Source organism: Gossypium raimondii, chromosome 2 (genome assembly GCF_025698545.1).
Source record: "Gossypium raimondii isolate GPD5lz chromosome 2, ASM2569854v1, whole genome shotgun sequence".
Taxonomy (NCBI): Eukaryota; Viridiplantae; Streptophyta; class Magnoliopsida; order Malvales; family Malvaceae; genus Gossypium; species Gossypium raimondii.
In genome coordinates, this window is record NC_068566.1 from 35,275,871 (window position 1) to 35,294,739 (window position 18,869).

Below are 18,869 nucleotides of genomic sequence, written 5' to 3' on the forward strand. Positions count from 1 at the left end.
TCCATACTTAGTTAAAATCATTTTAACTTGATTTTGAGATTGATTCACAAATTTTCTAATTAAAAATTAGAAATTAAAAATTTTATCTCTTAGACTTCTTTTGAAAAGTCACTTAGTCAATTTTGTTTATTTTTAAATTTTACTCAAAATCTCTTTAATTTGTTAAATCAAAATATATTTTCAAATAAAGTTTTGTGTAACAAAGAGGATAAGCCATTTGATACTTGACCTTTTATACATCTAATTTTATAGGCCTCTCGAGATTTTTGAAAGTGATATCTTAATTGATTTGTGGTCGCTGTCAAGTCTAATGATGATGGGAGTAGGATGCAAATATCTGTAGTTTAATCAAGATAATATATCTCTAGATTGCTTCTGAATCTTTTCAGTATTGCGATTCAATTTGTTTTTCTCCTTTATTTAGGCTTTTATCTGCAAAAAGATATTTGTGCATCAACCTATATTGTTTTATGTATTTTATACATGATGTGTTATATCTATGTATTCATTATCTATGATTCCTTTTAATGGAAAATATTTTTCCTTAAAAAAAAAGCAAGAGATAAAGATTTAACCAATGTAAATATTTTGCTTTAAATTTAATTACAAAGATACGAAAACATTAATATAAAAATAGAATTTTGGAAAATGGTGGTAGTAAGTGAAGACTTGATAGCTTTTATTTGGTTGATTAGGTTTAGGCTTTACATTACAAGACTTTTTCAATTTTCAAGGTATAAGTTTTTGTTAGAAGAGCCTATGGAGTTTGTTTTAAGCGCATCAAAGCAAGACCGCATTACTACCAACTGGTTGCTTATGGCCCCTTCTTTCTTTCTTTCACTTTACCTAATACCAATAGGAATCTACCAATGAGTTGTGAAAAATGAACGGACCTACATACATATTACCATATTCACTTGTATAAAATCTCACAAAAATAAAATCCTAATTTGATTTTATTGTAGTTCCAATTTGAGAATGAATTTGACCCAACTAAATAACACAACATATTCGAATATTATGCTAAAGGTGAAAATTCATTTTGTTAATGGATGAAATAATTTATAAAGACATCTAAACCTACAAAACTCATTTTTTTTTAAAAAAAAAAGAAAAGGTAAAACTGAACACCCTCAAAGGGTTATAGATTACACATGGGATTAGGCAGAAGGAACAACTTGGATTTTGATACAATGCTAATCACCCAATCTTAAACCAATTAATAATAACTGCAGGGGAATATAAATTTACTAGAAAAATTTAAGTCGGTCCACTTAGATCCCTGAACCAAAGACACCTCCACCACTTTAGGCGGTACTCAAATCATAAAACGTCACCGCTGACCTCTAACTACAATCCAAATGTACCTTATGACGAGGACTAACCTGGGAGGAACTCAAAATAATACCATACTACTATCAAATGGTTCATAGATGTATTATTAAGGAGGAAAATCATTGACAAGTTAATTTCAAAAGTAGAACCCAGAAGTTGCCTTAATAAAGCATCATCATTTCCAAAAGTTCACTTCATAAAAGTACATACCTCCATGGATCGTACCTTAGTCACAACAACATCTGGACCCAAAAGGAAAGCCTCGCTGGAAGCACCATCTCAGTGTAGGATCTCCATCAACATTTCATGGAGAAACCCTTCCCCCAGAACATCAAACAAACTGATTATCCCTCAAATTTTGGTGTTGGATCCAGTATGCTATACAACAGGAAACTTTGTATGGAGATGGGATTGGGAAACAAATAGAGCTTATTTTCAATTCCTTCGTTTTCTTTTCTCTTTCCTGGATTCTGAATGTTCTCTCTCTGAACCATGATGGGACCTACTGGGAGAGTCCCTGCTTCTGTGCTTATGATGTTTTGAGTGTTTTCTGCTGCTACTACTCTTTTCCCTGGAGGATCTTTTCCGTTTTCCTTTTGACCTGGAATGGTAGCGATCACGATCATCGCTGGATGAGTCACTGTATGAATCACTGCTTCTATAACGATGTCGCCTAGAATGTTTTCTACTCCTTTCATATTCTGATGAGGAGCTGCTGCTCCAGTTTCTCTGACAGCTGGAGGGTGATCTGACTTTCTTATCCTCTGGAGGAAACTTATCTGCATTGACTGTACCAGATATGTTCTCAGATAAACCATCAGTATGCTTGCTACTATATCTCACAGACTTGCCAGGAATGGATTCATTTTTGGGGGATTCACCGCCTTGAGTAGATTCTTGTTCAGGGTTTAGAGATGTTCCAGTGCCAACATTAGCAGCACAGAAGGTTCTATGGCCTTCAACAGTACCAACTTTCGCAATCACAGCATCACTGTTTGGTGTTTCTATCTGAGCAGACGAGCTGGCTTTATTTGTTGAGTAGGGTGTGTCAGGGGGAACCTCGAAGCCCAGTTCTTTTCCCAGGGATTCTAGAAAGTCACCTGCTATCAAACGGTTCAGTGTTGTAGTTGCCACTTCAATCTTCTTCTCCGGATCCTCCACCTTTTTGGTAATTGTGTCTTCTTCATCTTCATCAGAATCATCAGAAAAAATTGCCTGCATTGAACAAAGATCAATTGAACAGAATAAGAAGTCATCCCAGTCAAATCATGGATTAGTTATTAAAGACTTCATATGTACTTGGCAAAAAAAATATAGAGGTTTCATATGTACGAACAGCACAGCAGCCAGTTGCCAGCCACATGCAGACATGAAAAGCATAAGGGGAAAACAGGATGTCGGACACATATCATGGAGTGATGAAATAGAAGCTTATGGACTAGGCACATTCTCTACTGGTGCAAACAAGAATATATCCATAACAAGGTTTCATGATCTAGAAGATAATGAAACATGAAGCAAAAATGGCAAGTAGCAATTCATCTAACAATTTCTGCAGCTAGCAGAAGATATCCTTGCATCAGAAAGTTGAAATTAAATGCAGGATGTAAAAAATCATTAAAACAAAAAAGAAAAAAGAAAACGCAAACAATAGTTGCTCAGTGAAACAAATTCATACAAGAGAGAAAACCTAGGACTAACTGTTCAAACTCAAAGAACAATACAGAAAAGAGGTCGGCACTTTGATCTTCACCAAATAGTGAAAGCCTGTATAGTAACGTTCTGCTAGCTTTTCTGAGCACCAGATGCTACTTAAGGAAACAATCATCCTTATCACAGTGCTATTACATTCAAAAGTGAGGAAAATTGAAGACCCCAAACTGAACACAAAAATATTTTTTTTATGGATTTTCTGTAACATAAAGGAATTAGGAGCATATGTCCATTTCCATGTGACACCAATTACAAAATAACGGCAAAGAACATTGTATCCTTCAATCAACAGTTGATGCCGAAATGATTAGTTACGAACACGGATGCAGAGAAAATAGTGTCAGTTGGATAACTAAGTTCATTCCAAATTGTCATGTTAACCATTTCAAATTACAATGTCTAGTTTGTATCATGGTGCAAGGACACTACACCAAAAGAAAATTAACTGGCACTAGAATTAAACCAGAAGTATTTTCCAACTGAACAAAGAATACCTTATAGAGATCAACGGGCCTTTCAACATTTTCAGCTACAATATCAATTTCCTCTTCAGCTGCACCTTCAATTGTCTTTTGAGCGCCAGTTTGAGCAGCAGGAACGTCTCTATTTGTAATAGCATCTTCTTCCGGTTTAGCACCTTTAACAGAATCTGGAATGAAAAGTAGAGAATCAATCTTACTTCTCGCACGTGGGGCTGGTGGTGGCTGCAAACAGAAATATTATATTTTTAGAATGGAAATCACAATTAATATTAAAATAAATAGCACTATGCCTCTCCTTTCTAAGAGAGAAAGTAAAACCAGCATAGATTTCTAAATACAAATTTCAGGTTGAATGGATGCGCAGATGGAAAACCACACTCGTGTTTGTCCATAAGCACATTACTACATCATAAAACCTTCCATAAACTGTTCCTACTAACTCAGGCTTATGAAAAGAAAACAGCAGAAAAGAATTAAGGAATACCTTCCCCATAAAAGGATCAATGAGATCAAAGCGCTTGCATAAAACAGGCAAAGGTCGCCATTGGAACTCCTCCCTTCTTGGGTACTTCTCCTTTGTCACCAAATCTTCAGCATGAGTATCTTTAACTTGCTGTTAAATTTATGGAAATGTCAAAATCCAGCAAAAAAATTCAGTAACTAAAAAAACACCACCTTAAATTTACCTCTAGTCCGCCAGAAGTAAACTGCATTCCAGCGGCTAGAAAGTCCAATGGCTGTGTTGAAACCATGCTTTCCTTTCCCCATTTCCCTTTCTCTAGTACCTCAGCAGCTGCCTCAAAATCCAATTTTTCACGAGCACGAGCAGCTTCTGACATGTTACTAGCCGAACTATAACCAGTAGAACGAAGCCCTCCTTCATACTTCTCCTTGAGAAACTGCTCAAATCTTTCTTGCTTTGCAGGATCATCTTTGAACGGTTTTGCAACTTCGGGCAACTTACTCTACAATAAACAAAGAATAGAAGTCTGAATTAAGCAGTCTGTAAAAACAATATGGTGAAGTTTAAAAGACAACAAACTGAGATCTAACAGCATTTGAAAATCAAAGCACCAACAGAAAGAAAAAAATCTAGGATACTTGACTTGCATAACTTTGTTGAAAACAATAATAAGAAGAGAAGTACAGTACTTACAAATGAATCAGGTTTTTTAAATGTATCAGAAAGATTGAACTGAAGTTGAAACTCCCTAGATGCGATTGATGAGCTTGTAGTCTCTTTTGTGCTTCTGTCCAAAGGTTTTTCTCCTAATAATTTGCCACGGCCCTCTGCCGTCATCTTCCGTGCACTTGGGGAATGTTTTCCATCCAATGACAGCTTGGCTTGATCACCAAGTTTCTGATGCTCCTCCCACAGTCTCCTTTCGTAATAATCATGTCCATCTCCTCCAGAAAGAAAACTGAATAATGGATTTGACTGGTTCTTCTTTCTTGAGAGATCCTCAAATAATTTACCACATCGAGTCACTAATTTAGCAACCCCCTCAATTAAGAGTTTCAGATTACTATCATCTGGAGGAGGAACTTCTGGGGGAGAGGGAACATCGAGCTTCCTCAGTGTCTCAAGAGGTCCAGGAAATTTGTGGTGTGGAACAAAATCCTTTGGGATTATAGGAGGATCAAACCTGAATAACAATATGCAAAATGATATTAAAAATTTTATTAAAGAAAAATACAAAGAACTATGACAGTTTTTTAGTTTTGATTTCCAAATAATGCAAAACAGGCTAGCAAGGAAATAGCCTTGATAAAGAAGAACCAGTGAATGACTCAAACAATTCATCCAAACAAAAGTTCTACTACAAGCAGTTTAACATAAATATTGATATGGTACATACTAAGCACATCAAGTATGTTTACTATGATCATTTACACGAGTGCATATTTATATTTATTCTGTGCTTTTTGGCATTCCAATAAATGATTAATGAGCGACTTAAAAACTAATATTTACTTTGAGGTCCATGTTAGTCATCGTCTCTTTGGTTTTTTGCTAGCATAAATATTAAAGGACTGGCACCTTTAAGGAAACACAAGTTCCCCACCAGTAGGCTATTAAAACTACAAGCAGTTTAACATAAATATTGATATGGTACATACTAAGCCCATGAAGTATGTTTACTATGATCACTTACATGACTGCATATTTATATTTACTGTGCTTTTTGGCATTCCAATAAATGATTAATGAGCGACTTAAAAACTAATATTTACTTTGAGGTCCATGTTAGTCATTGTCTCTTTGGTTTTTTGCTAGCATAAATATCAAAGGACTGGCACCTTAAGGAAACACAAGTTCCCCACCAGTAGGCTATTAAAACCATCCATCACTCTCCTTCTAATTCATCCCTATTTAATGAGCATTTTTTCACATCCTCTATTTTCCATTTTCCAAGTACTTCAGTATTACCCACAGAATTCTGAATTAAAAAATCTAAATATTAATGACCTAAGCCCCAAGACCATTTTTAAACCCAATTCTACTACACTCAACCAGCAACTCAAAATCATCCAACATGATTTCTAAAAATTTCAGACGCAAATCCTGACCAGAATAATCCCCACCCCCAAAAATAGATAAATAACTTTAACATCATTTCTTCAGTATCAGTATCAGTATTAAATTAAAAACTCTGGCATGCATCATAACCCCCACCTTACCAAGGAAGAGGATATGTTAATGAAGAATTTCCTAATTTCCATAACGTGCAACAAGAATTACAGATGGCATGTTACTTCTCCAAATAAAAAGGCAGGCAAATTACAGGCTTAACACAATGCGACAAATGTGGTATCAAGCATGCAGCATCAACTACTTTACAATTACCTTTCTAACTGGTAGTCAGAAACTGATGCAACTTTGAAACCAGGCAGAACACCCTGATCTTTAGCAACCACCTTTTGTTTACTCTCTATGCTCAACCTTGAAGGTTGTTTACTCTCTATGCTCAATATTGATGGCTCTTCATCCTCTTCAACGCATGTTTCTTCAAAGTCATAACCTAAGATAGCAAGCCTACCTTCAGCTTAAAACTTGAATTAAACAAATAACCTCAGGGTGAATTGGCAAATTAATGATAAAATTAATCCCCATGAATAAAATTTTTGGAACTTCATGATCACCGAGATAGAAACTAAATGCCAAAAACTAGTTTAACCATATCAACAACCCAAACAATGAGGATATTAATGAATCACAAACAGTTGGCATATCAACACCAACTTGAGAAATACCAATCTTCATCACAATACCAAAAATAAGAAACATTCTACCAAGAGAACCCTATAGCTACAGGACAAGAATTTCGGAATAGTAACAAATCAATCACCATCCGCCAAAGACACAAATACAAAAGGAAGGTGATAAAACATTCTGAAGAAACATCCCCAATTAATGAATGCAACTCCAAGCCCTTTATTTGATATTTAAAAAAAACAGATATGAGTTATCAACACCAACATTGACCAATATGACTGATTTCTTCATGATAGTAGGCATTGGCAATCAATTTGTTTAAGGGGGCGATAAACGTTGATGAATGATTACAAGATGCACACTCACAAAAAGTGAAACACTAACCAGCACCATAGATATCCTCATCTTCAGCATCATATTCTTCAAGTGCACCAATTCCAAATCCAGGAGCAGCTTTTCCTGCTGGTGTAGAAACAACCTCTATCAAGATATATAATTCATGCATGCAAGGAAAACTCGAGAAAGATGAACCATTGCAAAAATACATGCCAGAGGACTTGAAAAGACATGCTCATAAAGAAACTAGATCTTACACTTGGAACCAAAGAGACTATCTTTTATTGATATAGCTTTCCTGTACCCATGCTGCTTATCATTCGACAGGTGCAATCTCTTCTTTTCTGAAAGCATTTCCAAATAAAAGAAAAAAAGAAAAAGACAGTAAAAATCAATGCTTCTGAGAACAATACAAATAATTAGTAAACAGTTGTCTTCAAGAAATCACATAAAGAAATCATATACCCCTAAATTCAGGAGCATGCTTGAATGGATCATATCCTAAACCATGTAAATCCTGCTTAGGGTTGCACACAAAAGCCTGCACATAATTATAACAGAAAAATAACTCAATTGCTTTCAGTGCGTCAAAAAACCGATCTCTCTCTCTCTGTGCTCATTCATGCCCACAAAAGCAAGCAAGCTGACAGAGATTTTAACCTCCAAAGCTTAAGAAGATACTAGTTGCAAATTCTAATATGTATATATGGACCAAGCTAAATATTTCTTCCAAATTTACAAAAAACAAAGAAGTAAATAAAATATCCTTCCACTTGTTCAACATTCCCACAAATGGAGCAAGTATTAATGAGCCAGGAGACACTGCTTTTGAGCTTGTTATGACAGGAAAAACCCACATAATTATAAACACCTTTCATAATTAGGCAAAGGGTCATAAAAAGAAAAGCAAGAGTAATAATATTGGTAACAAGGAGAACTTCTCACAGGTAAGCTTTTAGAAGATCGAGTATCATTGTCAACAGGCTGCGCCATGAAGCTTTCAGGTTCTTCATCAGGCTCATTAGCAGGATATGGTGCCTTCACATCCTCAGAAGCAAATGCTAGAAAAGCCTTTCTAGCTTCTCTACGAGCATCTGTAGTAAATATAAAGATGAGAATATTCAGCCTGGAACTTAGTACCTCTGTTACAAAAGCATCGCACAAGGAAAGGTATATAAAGATCCATTTATGCTATATAATCATGAGAAATTAGGATGCACTAGATGAAGGGGTTTCCATCAATAAATAGATCCAGATCAATATTTTTTTTATGAGCTGAGGACTGAAGATAGTGGTTTAATATTGAAAAATAGTAAATAACTTGCTGTTGAGAAATCTAATACTCTATCATATTATCATAGAACATGTAGGCCTTAACGCATTCTAATTGTATGTTCAACATATACCATTTCAATACATTCTGCCAATACAGCTAAAAAGCCAAACAGAACAAATAAGATCGATGTGACAATAGACCAAATTACCATATAATGACCTAGCACGAGAATCCTTGATTGCACGACCATGTCTCCATCCCATCTTCAGCAGCAATTTCACACCTAATCAAGTATGTAAGATGAGCTCTAAGTTGCATAAGTTCTACTCAGATAAACTAGTTGGTGGCAAAGCATTTATATGTTCACAAATCTCAGCAAACCTATAGACTCAGAGGCTGGCAGGACAAGTTCATCAGGAACAGGTCCAGGAATTGCAGATGGCCTACAGGAAACACAGAACTAACTAAGAATCCATTATATAATTGGAAATATCTCCAGGTAGTACAAAAGACACAAAAATCAAACAGTTCACATATGCATGGGTGCACATGTTATGAGGTGCAAATGCATTAGCTGGCACGTCCATAGTGAAAAGAAGAATATTAGATAACAAAGGAAGCAATAATGAGAGAGAAGATGATCATAAGGATGATAGAACAATGATAATAACGATAATGGTAATGAAAAATGCTGTCATCAAGAAATATTGTCGTGATATGGAGACATTGGCCGCCTTAAGTCTGGGATAATAACAGTAACCATATGGAATGTCTCTATATCCTAACAAACGAGTTCAAAAGTCTTCTTCAGCAACACAGGGTGCAAAAATGGACATGTATAGATGTGGGGTTGGGCTCTATAAAAATGAAAAATTAGATTCTTTTATTTCATGCCAAAGAAAAAGGTCACACTTGTGGCAAAAATCAATATTCCCATTGAGAGCACTTAATTTTCAAAAATATGGATTTCTATTAAGAACCAGGACTCTGAACAGTCTGCAATTTCAGCTTCATATCTAGTAACAAAATTATTACTGATAAGAAGAATATGCAACCATTTCACAGACCTTTGCTTTTGCTCCTTATCGGCTTGTTTGCGAGCAAACTCAGCAGCTGTAAATCCAAATGTGTCAAACTGTGAAGATGTTCCCAAAGTACCTTCCAATTCCTAAAATAGAAAAGCAGGATATATCATTAAAAATTCTAGCAATTAGAAACAAAATATGAAAACAACTTTAGCAAACCCTTATTTTCTATCTATAATAAGTCATAGATGAGAGGATGATATGGTAACCAGTTCTTGTTCAAACAGCAATCATGTCTGAAAAGACAAAAGGATATTGAGAGGCACATATAACAATAATCAGTGAACACATTGAGTAGGTAGTGAAACTACTTTCAAAGACTTCCATATAGGCAAATTCTGTTATGATTCCTGTAGCACAGTTTTGGAATGAAATACGAGCTAAAAAATGATCTCTTCAGCAAACTTCCGTTAATGAATGCAGAGAACAAATATTTTAAAACATAATTTAACTGGAAAGATGCTGAAAATTTTAATAAAATATATGGAATTCTTGTATAATAATCATCACTTCTTTCAATATTGCAACAAATGAAAGATTTAAACAGTATTTTAGTATATATTACGGAATACTGATAACCATGAAACCATGTCAGAGCCATGAAAATACATAAACAGATGAAACTTTGAAGAAAGATATATTAAAAGTGGGTGTTCTATACGGCTAATTGTGCATCTAACATCAGGCACATATGAATGATAAAGAAAGCGTGATACTCCAGATATGAAAATATAGGACCAATATCTATGCATATAAATTCTTCACAGTGAAATAACAAATAATCCTAAAAAAAGACACAATCATATCTGCTAATGAAAATAATAGGACAAATATTTTTGCATCACTAAACTTCAAACTCATGAAGGTCAAAACTTTATTAGCAGTCACATGACAGAATTAGGAATTTCAGATTTAGAGAAGGCATCAAGATTTTTTTAAAACATCTCTAAACTAGAATACTAGAAGTGCAGGAAACTGAGTTGTAAAATATGAAGGAAATAAACAACTATGAAAAAATGTGATTTCGGCATAGAGCATGTCAAACCTAACAGACACTGCATCATCCTTATCTGCAGTCAAAGAAAATCATAAAAGGTGGGAAAATGAAATAGAACATACTGCTTTCTCATCTTCATCTAAAAAGTTGAAAATGCTCTGCTGTTTGACTTCAGCTCTGCTCTTCCTTGATGATGTAAATGATTGTGGGGCCCAACCTGCAAATATGTTTCACAACCCATAAGGCATGCTAGATGATATCATTACAAGTGAATGGAAGTAATCTAGTTAATATGAATTATAGAGATATACCCTCTTTAGTGCCCACCGTATTGAAGTAACCAGCAGAAAATCCACCTGTAAATGCACCATGGAATCTTCTGCGTCCTTCTTCATCTCTAACCTGGAAAAATGTAGTTCAAAGATGATAGAAAGAAAGTCTTTTGATCATGTATAACAAATAAACACTTACAAGATCACATAATACACCTTATCTATATTATTATATCATGCAAGAGATTGAGCTAGATTGGCAATTCATAAGTTAAAGAATTATTAAACTATGGATGCCATCAAAAAAGAAACCCATCAATGTTCTCTTTTTTTAAAGCAATTCCAAGAAATATTGTTTAGAATCAACTGCAAGTAATGTGAAATCCATCAAAGGCTTCCATTCCTGTTAAGGAACTGATTTATCTTCAAATACTACCTAAAAGCAAACAATTTGCTTTGATCATCACATGAATCCAATTTATACAACCTCCAAATAACAAGTAGCAGTTTTCAAAAAAACACAAAACAAACAACCAAACTTGTTCATATAAAAAATGTAAAAGCAAGTTCCATCCCTATCATCCCCGCTTTCTTCTATTTTCTTTGCTCCTAAATTTCACGGAAACCAAACGACCTCTGAAAGATACGATTTCCAGCTAAAGGGCGGACGAAAAAGAAGAAGAAAAAAAACAGAACTCAACCTCATATGGGTTCTAGGAAGGTTCAAATATCTCACTTAGAAAATCAGGAAAAAAAAAACAAGAGGATGATGGAAGTATATACCTCTTGCTTCCAGGGAGGGAGGGAGCGGAGGTTACCAGAAGCTTCGGCGGCGGCTTTCTTCCGACGGCTGGTGATCTCCTCTTCCCGCTCTATCGGTGTACCGAAGAACACGTAATCCTCCTCGTCCGAATCCATAATTTTCCTTTCCTAATTGATTGATTAAGTGTTTAAATGAGAGTGAGATTAAAAGAGCTATTGGAAAATGGCTGTTGATTGATTATAAATGGATTTTATTTTATTTGGGGGGAATTGCCGAGTTCTTGAAAGGAAAGCTCTGATTGCAGTAGGATCCGAAGGCGAATATTAAAAGCTTGGGTTGGGTTACTGAAAAACCTGTACCCAGACTTGTGAAAAGGCCGGCCCTTTTTACAATATTTTTTCGATTTTAAAAGCTTTACTTCATTTATTATTAAAAAGGTTAAAATGTGCTATTAATCCCTGTACTTGTATATAATTCGAAATTTGGTCCCTGTAAAGGTTAAAAATTCAATCCTCCTACTTTTTCAATTTAAAAATCCTAGTCCAATTATTATCTTTGTTGATAGTTTTGTCAATTTTTCAATTTAATATGTTTATTTTCTATCAATCATTTGCAATATTGTAGGAGGACAACACAATCAAAATTTCAAATTAACAAATTTTGACGAAAAATACTCATGAATTTAATAGTTGGACTAATATTTTAAATAAAAAATTTTAAAGGGCTTAATTTTTAAACTTTTTAAGTATAGAGAATAAATATCAATTTTCAAAATACAAGTACTAACAGTATATTTTAACCTTATTAAAATATTTTTATATGTTTCGATATAGGTTTTTTCACTAATTTTACTAATATTTAAAAAGTTGTATTATTTATTATTCTAAGTTTGGGGAAAACTATTTCTCAAAATATGATTTTTTTTTTTTGGCATACTTCAACACTCGTGGGTGTTGAATTCAATTACAATTTATGTGCCACAAAAGTTCCATCTCCGCTATAGATTTTGCATGATAATTATGAAATAATTAAGATTCCTTTTGAGTTTAGATGGGTGTATATTTTAACCTTAAATATTTAACCTAACTTAACCCTAATACAATAGATGTGTGAATCTCGACATCTAATATAGAGTTTAAGTCCTTCGACTCCCTCAAAACTGATTGCCACATGCCAAATTGGCGTAGCAACCAATCACTGTACTGTTGTTTGACAATGTCGAAACATATAACGGTTATGTAAATCTTACCCAGTGTGTGCCCCTCATCCACTAAGGCCTTAGGTAGCATCGTTTGAATGTCTTTTGCCCAATACGATGTCCACTGAAACTACATTTAATAATTACAAGTTAACAAAATAGTAAAGGATGATAATCGTCAATACCCTAACCATTTATAACAGCTAAATAATTAACCTCGTTAGTTGTATATATATATCAATATAAGACTTTCAATAATATGTGGTGTGATTCAAATTCACCTTAAATATTTAAATATATTTAAAATTTATCAAATATATTATAAAAATGAATCTAGAAATATGTTTTAAACTGATATATGCACGGATGGGGTGAAATTTATTAAAGTCAATTCAATGAAGTTGTCAATTTTCAAGCTCAAAAGATTAATCAACTTGAAAATGAATTTTTGGATGGGATCTAGGCATTTTTGGGTTGAGATGTCTACATATCACTTGAAGAGCTATCTCTTATCTTTGAAACACACTTTGAATCACTCAATTTCGAGTTTGGGAGCTTCATTAAGTTATAACCATTTTAGTGAAGACTGCACCACTTGAAGAGCTATCTCTTATCTTTGAAACACACTTTGAATCACTCAATTTCGAGTTTGGGAGCTTCATTAAGTTATAACCATTTTAGTGAAGACTGCACGAACATAATTTTTGGACAGGATTATTATGGGAAATTATGAGTTTCGGGCTTTAACTCGAGTTTAAATCATATTGGATTTTATTTTTAGGGTTAATTTTTATTATATATGAACCCAATATTATATTTATTAGGTTTTATTATTTATTTATTATGAATTTTGGATATGTTTTTAAGTATTTTAAGTTATTTAGGAGTTTTATATTTCTTAGTCGACAAGAAAGCTTAGTTTAAATTGCTTATTGTTTAGATTAATTAGAGTTTCATTATACTTGAGAGTTTTATTTGGATGTAATTAGCTAGCCTATATAAAGGCCTCTTCATTGTTTATTAAAAACACAATTGTTTTTCATTAATAAAATTTTCAACTCTTAGAGTTCGTTTTTTTTGTACATGATTGCTTTCCTGTGATCTTTAGAAGCAGCTTTCTTCTTGATTTTTCTTCAGTGAGTTGTGAGAATCATTCTTCATCCTCCAATTTGTCAAGAATTATTTCTTAAGGGGTTGATTAGAGCCATTAATTGAATTTGTTAGGGTTTATACCTAAAAAGGTTCAATTGGACACTTATCTATCTATCCATCATATCCATCGGTTTATTTGATTCATCTTCCACTTTTTAATCTATCATTTATTTATTTATTGTTTTTGTTAGAGTTGTGTGACCCAAATTCTAAGAGATTACTTGCAAGTCAAGTTAAACAAAATATATCTTCTTTCTAGAAGATTTAGTATTTATGAGTATAATATATTTAGCATTTATTAGCATAATATATTTGACTTTGATTAGAATTAGGTTTTTTAAACCTATAAATAGATGTAATCGAAACTCCTCTTGTAATCATTTGAATTCGACATAGTGAATTTTCTTATACTCTGCCCGTGGTTTTTTCTCGAAAGGGTTTCCACATAAAAATCTGTGTGTTCTTTATTTTTATCTCTCTTTTCTTTGCGATATATTGTCATTAACGACGTTCTATTTTTACAAATTGGTATCTGAGTTTCCGGGTTGTTCATCTCGATCACGGTAATGACGTCTTTGAAGTATGAAACTCTGTTGTTGGATCGCAACATCAAATTTGTGTTGTGGCAGATTAAGATGCAAGCAGTTCTTGCGTAGATGGATCTGGAGGATGCCCTACTAGGGATAGATAAGATGCCTTAGACATTAACGAATGAAGAGATGAAGCGTGAGGATCGAAAGGCGTTAACACAATTACATCTGCATTTGTCTAACGAAATTTTACAGGATGTGATGAAGGAGAAGACCGCCGCTGCATTATGGAAGAGGCTGGAACAAATATGTATGTCGAAAACTCTAACCAGCAAGTTGCATATGAAGCAGCATTTTTATGCTCATCGTTTGGAGGAAGGTGCATCTGTGCACAAACAATTAACAGTGTTTAAAGAAATTCTTTCAAACTTGGAGGCCATGGAGGTTCAATATGATAAGGAAGATCTAGGGTTGATTCTACTTTGTTCGTTTCCCCCGTCTTATTCAACCTTTAGAGACATGATTTTATATAGTCGCGAGTCTCTCACAATTGATGCGGTTTACGATTCTTTAACCTCGTATGATAAGATGAAGCATCTTGTGGTTAAACCGAATTCTAAGGGAGAGAGTCTCATTGTTCGTGGGAGACAAGAACGAAATGTTGATGATGATCGTGGAAGGACACAAGAATGGAATCCTCGCGGTAAATCTAAAGGTAGATCGAAGTCTTCAAACAGAGGTAAAACTTGTAACTTCTGCAAGAAGAAAGGACACATTAAATCGGAGTGTTATAAGCTACAGAACAAGATCAAAAGAAAGGCTGCAAATCAAAAGGGAAAACAACCAGAAAATTCCGGTAAAGCTGATGTTATAGAAGACTACATCGATGGTGAACTTCTAGTCGCTTCTGTCAATAATTCTAAAGTGAGCAATGAGTGGATCATTGATTCGAGCTGCACCTTCCACATGAGTTCCAATCGGGATTGGTTTACAATTTATGAAACAGTGTCTGAAGGTGTTGTTTTGATGAGAAATAATACTTCGTGTAAAATTGCAGGTGTTGGAATGATTAAAGTTAAGATGTTTGACGGAGTTATCAGAACACTTAGTGACGTGCGACATGTTCTAGAATTGAAAAGAAATTTAATTTCATTGAGTACTCTTGATTCAAAAGGGTACAGATACACAGCTGAAAGTGGGGTTTTGAAGATTTCCAAAGGTTCCCTCGTTGTGATGAAAGGTCAGAGAAAGACTGCCAAGTTATATGTTTTGCAGGGTTCTACTGTTACTGGTGATATAGCTATTGCTTCTTCTTCCTTGTCAGATGATGATATTATTAAAATTTGGCATATGCGCCTAGGGCATATGAGTGAGAATAGCAGGACAGAATTGAGCAAAAGAGGACTTCTTGATGGGCAAGGAATTTGTAAGCTAAAGTTTTGTGAGCACTGCATTTTTGGGAAGTAAAAGAGAGTTCGATTCACTAGAATAATCCATAACAAAAAGGAAACATTAGAGTATATTCATTCTGATCTGTGGGTCATCCAGAGTGCCTTCGAGAGGTGGAGCTAATTATATGCTAACTTTTATTGATGATTTTTCCAGAAAAGTTTGGGCATTCTTCCTGAAGCAAAAACGCGATGTGTTTTCCACATTTAAGTATTGAAAAACTATGATTGAAAAATAGACGGGAAAAAAAATAAAATACCTCCGCATAGACAATGGCTTAGAGTTCTGTCCTCATGAGTTTAATAAATTGTGCAAGTTAGAAGGGATCATGAGACACTTGACAGGTCATCATACTCCACAGCAAAACGGCGTTGCAGAACGATCATAGAGAATGTTTGATGTATGTTGTCAAATGCCAACTTATCAAAGTCATTTTGGGCTGAAACAGCCTCTACTGCATTTTTTGATCAACCGATCTCTATCCGTTTCCATTGAGAAAAAGACTCCACAAGAGGTATGGTTTGGTAATCTTACTGACTATTTTGATTTAAATATCTTTGGGTGTCCTTCATATGCTCATGTTGATAATGGAAAATTGGAACCGAGATTTATTAAATGTGTTTTTATTGGTTATACAACCGGTGTAAAAAGGTATAATTTATGCTGTCCTGAAAATAAAAAAGTTGTTATTAGCAAAAATGTTTTTTTATGAAACTACTATGCTACCTAACTTATCTCTTAAAGACTCTTCCAATAAAGAAAATCAAAAGCAATTGGAGCATCATATTAATCCAGAATCTACAACAGATTCGACTCCTCAAGCTAGTACCAAAATTCAAAATAGAGTTGCTTTTTTACCACAATACTCTATCGCCAAAAACAGAACTAGAAGAGAAATTAAACCTCTAAAGAAGTATGTCGAGGTTGATCTAGTTGCTTATACTTTAAATGTGGCTGAAGAAATAGATGCAAACTAAGAGCCATCTAATTATTCTGAGGCGGTTAGCTGTGAAGACTCAGAAAAGTGGATGTTTGCTATGCAAGAGGAGATGGAATCACTCCACAAAAATAGAACATGAGATCTTGTGAAACTTCCTACGTACATGGGTGTTTAGCAAGAAAGAAAGAACTCTAGGAGTTGAAGAACCCACATATAAAACAATGCTTGTTGCAAAGGGTTAAATTCAAATTCCAGGAGTGGACTTCACAGATGTGTTCTCCCCAGTTGTGAAGCATAGTTCGATTCGAGCTTTGCTTGGTATTGGGCCATGCATGATTTGGAGCTTCAGCAGTTAGATGTAAAAACTGTATTTTTACATGGAAAACTTGAGGATGATATTTATATACAACAACTAGAGGGTTTTACAGTCTTAGAAAAAGAGGACTATGTTTGCTTGCTGAAAAAGTCTCTGTACGGTTTGAAACAGTCACCAAGACAGTGGTACAAGAGGTTTGATTCGTTTATGACTTCTCATGATTTCAAAAGAAGTAGTTTTGATAGTTGTGTTTACTTTAAGAAAAACAATGATGGTTTTTTTTTGTGTATCTACTCCTATATGTTGATGAAATGTTGATAGCAGCAAAAGATAAATGAGAGATAAGAAAGGTCAAAGCCCAACTAAGTGAAGAATTTGAGATGAAAGATTTGGGACTAGCAAAGAAGATACTTGGTATGGAGATTCTCAAAGATAGAAAAACAAGTGAGGGGTATATTGACAAAGTTCTTTGCAGGTTAAATATGCAGAGTGCTAAGTATGTTAGTACTCCTTTAGCAGCCCATTTCAGACTTTCATTGGCTTTGTCTCCACAATCAGATGATGAGATTAAGTACATGTCACATGTTTCATACTCTAGTGCAGTGGGATCTCTCATGTATGCTATGGTTTGCTCACATCTAGATTTATCATATGCAGTCAGTGCAGTTAGCAAATACATGGCGAATCCTGGTAAAAAACATAGGTAAGCAATTCAGTGGATTTTAAGATACTTATGAGGTACTACTGATGTTTGCTTGCAGTTTGGAAGAACTAGAGATGGAGTCATTGGGTATGTTGATGCTGATTTTACTGGAGACCTTGATAGAAGAAGATCTCTCACAGGTTATGTCTTTACAATTGGAGGTTGTTCAATCAATTGGAAAACCACTTTGCAAACTACTGTCGCTTTGTCTACCACTGAAGCTGAGTACATGGCGAAAACTGAGGCTTGTAAAGAAGCTATTTGGTTGAAGGGACTCTTTAGTGAATTCAATGAAGACCTTCAAATCAGTACAGTATTTTGTGACAGTCAGAGCGTCATCTTCTTTACAAAAGATCAAATGTTTCATGAGAGAACAAAACACATTGATGTTTGGTATCATTTTGTTCGTGATATTATTGATCGTGGTGATATTGTTGTAAGAAAAATTAGTACTAATGAAAATCCTGCAAATATGATGACTAAGTCACTTCCTATAACCAAGTTTGAGCATTACTTAGACTTGGTTAGTGTTCATTGTTGAAGTTAAACCCTTAAGGGGTTTTATAGAAGAGGTGAAAAACTTTTTTGTTAAGAATTCGTGTCAAGGTGGAGATTGTTAGAGTTGTGTGACCCAAATTCTAAGAGATTGCTTGCAAGTCAAGTTAAACAAAATATATCTTCTTTCTAGAAGATTTAGTATTTATGAGTATAATATATTTAGCATTTATTAGCATAATATATTTGACTTTGATTAGAATTAGGTTTTTTAAACATATAAATAGATGTAATCGAAACTCCTCTTGTAATCATTTGAATTCGACATAGTGAATTTGCTTCTACTCTGCCCGTGGTTTTTTCCCGAAAGGGTTTCTACGTAAAAATCTGTGTGTTCTTTATTTTTATTTCTCTTTTCTTTGCGATATATTGTCATTACCAATGTTCTATTTTTATAGTTTTGAATATTTATTATTTATTCTTAAATTTCTTATTTTAGTTATTTTTCTGTTTTCTTTGTTTTCCTAAATTTATTTGGTTTCTTCTTTGTTTTTCAAACACTTTTTTGTGTTCCTCAAAAAGTTGTTTAAGCTCACAGAACTTGCTATGT

The 18,869-nt window shown here is 34.3% G+C and overlaps 1 protein-coding gene across 1 annotated transcript; it reads right to left on the reverse strand.

Annotated features, from left to right (window-relative positions):
- Nucleotides 1-1,218: 1,218 nt before the first annotated feature.
- Nucleotides 1,219-11,801, reverse strand: LOC105788516 (G patch domain-containing protein TGH). Its single transcript, XM_012615451.2, has 16 exons — nucleotides 11,497-11,801; nucleotides 10,753-10,843; nucleotides 10,564-10,658; nucleotides 9,427-9,527; nucleotides 8,741-8,802; nucleotides 8,568-8,642; nucleotides 8,029-8,177; nucleotides 7,549-7,624; nucleotides 7,341-7,427; nucleotides 7,132-7,209; nucleotides 6,379-6,553; nucleotides 4,687-5,176; nucleotides 4,217-4,495; nucleotides 4,015-4,143; nucleotides 3,543-3,752; nucleotides 1,219-2,550 (listed from the first exon to the last, which is right to left on the reverse strand). The coding sequence occupies exons 1-16, from the start codon at nucleotides 11,629-11,631 to the stop codon at nucleotides 1,771-1,773; spliced, it is 3,012 nt and encodes a 1,003-aa protein (XP_012470905.1). The 5' UTR covers nucleotides 11,632-11,801; the 3' UTR covers nucleotides 1,219-1,770.
- Nucleotides 11,802-18,869: the final 7,068 nt, after the last annotated feature.